This window comes from Oryzias melastigma, linkage group LG21, assembly GCF_002922805.2.
Source record: "Oryzias melastigma strain HK-1 linkage group LG21, ASM292280v2, whole genome shotgun sequence".
Taxonomy (NCBI): Eukaryota; Metazoa; Chordata; class Actinopteri; order Beloniformes; family Adrianichthyidae; genus Oryzias; species Oryzias melastigma.
In genome coordinates, this window is record NC_050532.1 from 17,814,690 (window position 1) to 17,817,840 (window position 3,151).

Genomic DNA, 3,151 nt, shown 5'->3' on the forward strand with positions numbered 1-3,151 from the left:
AACTAGCTTAGAATAACAGGACAGACAGACATTAGCTCATAAAAAAACAGGATTTGTCTCTATTACATAGTAATACAAAAAAGTTTTTCAGTTTGAGGATATTTACCCAAAAAAAAGCTACAATGAAAATATTCTTAGATAAATACATTTTTTTACTTTAAAGACAATATTAGGTTGACGTTGTGAGGGGCTGTAAGCTAGTGGAAGAGTGTAAACAAAGGGATGATGGGAAATGAAGGCAGGCTTACTACGTGCCAACAGTCCTACAACTTAGAGGTTAATTTCTAATGAACTATTGGAGAAAGTATGTTCTAGAAAACAGCACAGTTTTTTTATTATTTTAACTAAAAACCGTGATTAAAAGACCTCTGGGAAAACCTTGAAAATAGATCAAAAGATGTGTGAAATAACACTTGAATACCAGCTTAGTTTCTTGTTTTGCATGCAAAATTGCAATTTTTGATAAATCTGAAAGAAAAAAACATTTTTTCATTTTTAAAACATGCACATGCAGTTGTTGTTTTTTTTGCGTAAATATCTAAAATTGAATTCAGTACAGCTAGTTTTAAAATAGAAAATCTTGGTCATGTTCTGAAGGAGTTCCACGTCTTCATCAGCACAGAAACTGCTTTGTCTGTCTGCCTTGTTTATCCCATCGTGGTCCTAAGAATAATTCCAGACAAATTATGTGGAATGTTGTGGAAAAGCGTTCCAGCTCTGCTTCTGTCTGACCCGCAGACTGGCTGCTCCATTCCTCCCTCACGTGCTGCTCGACTCATTTCAAGAATTTAGCTAAGCTTCCAGCTGATATTAAACCATTTTCCCGTGTCTGCAGCCTCTCTGCTGTTTCAGCTAAAAACTCTTCATTCCTCCAAAGTTTCTTGCATGTAAATAAACTTGAACATCACTTCTTTTTTTTTTTTTTTTATTGCCGCAGTGCAGCTGGTGTAAAATCTCCTGCTCTTGCATGACGTCTCCTCTCTTCACTTTTTCTCTCCTAACTCTTTTCCTAACTGCCCTCATAAACTAAGGCTACAGAACGTCTCCTTACGATCGATCAGGTACAATCCTTAGGTAACTTTAATTTGTACCAAACATACAAGAAATGAGGTGCCTCTCTTGTTTGTGCGGGAAACGGAAAGATAACCTTCCCGCCCTCCTCCCTTTAGGAAACGCTTCCTGGGCCATGGCCACCTCCAAGCCTGATATCCTCATCATCCTCCTTCAGAAGCTCATGGAGGAGGGCAACCTGCTTTACAAGGTAGGATCTCTATTAATGTTCCTCATCTGGTTTCTCTAAAGGGACAGAAATGTCATTATTTGAACACAGTGTGATGGCCGTCCTGCACTGTTAAATATAGAAGCTGCTCCCCAGCAGAGGTGCTGTGATCGATGCCTGACATTTAACAGATTGAGTTTTGCAGCAGAAAGGACAAAACTGTCAGATGTAGCATGTTAGTGAGCAGCTTTTTAGTTTTTGGTGTTGAATGTGTGATTTATGAGACTTGCGAGGGAGTTTCTGATGAACACTCACATGCTCCTCTTTCCTCTCTGCTCTGCCCTCTGCGCGTCCTCCAGAAAGGGAAGATGAAAGACGCGGCGCAGAGGTACCAGTACGCCCTGAGGAAGTTTCCTCGAGAAGGCTTCGGAGATGACCTGAAGCCATTTAAAGACCTGAGGGTCTCTCTGTACCTCAGTCTGTCCCGGTGTCGCAGAAAAACCAACGTGAGTCTCCCCCCGGAGAGCCCTTTGTTCCCCTGCCAGACTCGTATTTTTAGTCCCTCCTTTCAAACCACTCTGCTGGAGCAGAGGATTTAACGATTCTCTTCAAGCTAGATGGAGACATTTCTATTGAAACTAAATCTAGTTCTGAAATAAAAGGAAATCGGTAGGAATCTTGTTTGCTCTCAGAGATGCTGCTCCATGTCTCCTCGATTGTGTTGAAGAATGAAGAATCTGAAGTTTGTTTTAACTAAACTAGAACTGACCTCAAGACAAACATTGTGGTCCGTAAAGTTTTTTCTCCTGGATAATTGTTTCTGCAGAAAGGCTTTGTTTAGACAGGTTGGAGTCCTCTACGTTTGTAGAAGCCGTTTCTGCAGTTAAAGGCTCTAAAGCAACCTGAGCCCCGCCGACGGGAGGGATTTCCTGGAAGTCTCTGAGAAATTTAGGTCAAATCTTGTCAGCTACGTCATCATTTTGAAGGTTTAAATGTACTAATTACTGTTTTTGCAGGATTTCGGGATGGCTGAAGAGTTTGCAACAAAAGCACTGGAGTTGAAGCCCAAATCCTACGAGGCCTACTACGCCCGCGCCAGAGCGAAGAGGAGCAGCAGGTAACCTCTTCAGCCATACTTCGTCCCAGCTCTGCGTTAAGTTAATTAGGGGCATCCAGTTTCAATTTTAAGTTAATGTTCAGATGCAATCAAAGGTCATGCGGCGCAATTTGAGCCGTCTGGCAGACGTGTGTATCAAGTATCTGAACTTTAGTGAAGAGTTAGGATTGTGTCAATCAGTTAGGAATTCTGCTTTGGCACATATAATCAGCGGGTGGAGTCCAAAACCAACATGAAGGTGATCGTACTCCTCCGAAATTTTAGGGAATTTTTCTTATTTGTATGGAGACATTAATAAAACAGTCCTCTAACACGGGAAGTCATCACACTGAGTCACAGAGAGAAGGAAGTACCGCTGAAAGCAGCCATCATTCAGACGCCGCTCCTGCAGTAGATGAGCTCACAGTACTGTAAGAGTTTCTGATGATTTCATGAAACCAGACATGGAGACGTATCAGGAAAAATCGTTTCAGCAATTTATCGCAACATTTTATTAGCCAATACTTGTATCGATTTAAAATGTTGACAAGACGATATCCATCCTGTCCCACTGCTTCATCACACGGAAATGTTTCAGGAAAGAATGGGCATTTTTTTTTATTTTTTTCCCTTTTTATTTTTTTGAAGCAACATACATTTTGTTGAGTAAAAGCAGCTTGTTGCCAATATGAGATACAGTTTTGATCATTAAATAAAATTAATTTGATTACTTTATTACCCATTAATATTGAAGTAGTTTTTTTTCTAAGTCAAAAATTGTAAAAAATAAATAAATAAATTGTTCTGGTACAGTCATGGGCAGTGTTGGGCATCTC

At 40.3% G+C, this 3,151-nt stretch overlaps 1 protein-coding gene across 3 annotated transcripts in view; it reads left to right on the plus strand.

Annotated features, from left to right (window-relative positions):
• The window catches only part of tanc1b (tetratricopeptide repeat, ankyrin repeat and coiled-coil containing 1b), a 109,209-nt gene that overhangs the window by 102,344 nt on the left and 3,714 nt on the right, over positions 1-3,151 (plus strand). For 2 of the 3 annotated variants that reach the window (XM_024286421.2, XM_036209548.1), the window contains 4 exons: positions 1,032-1,061; positions 1,170-1,261; positions 1,579-1,725; positions 2,236-2,336. In XM_024286421.2, coding sequence (XP_024142189.1) covers positions 1,032-1,061; positions 1,170-1,261; positions 1,579-1,725; positions 2,236-2,336 — 370 coding nt within the window. The remainder of the gene's footprint in view (positions 1-1,031; positions 1,062-1,169; positions 1,262-1,578; positions 1,726-2,235; positions 2,337-3,151) is intronic. The other variant, XM_024286423.2, reaches the window with a different exon arrangement.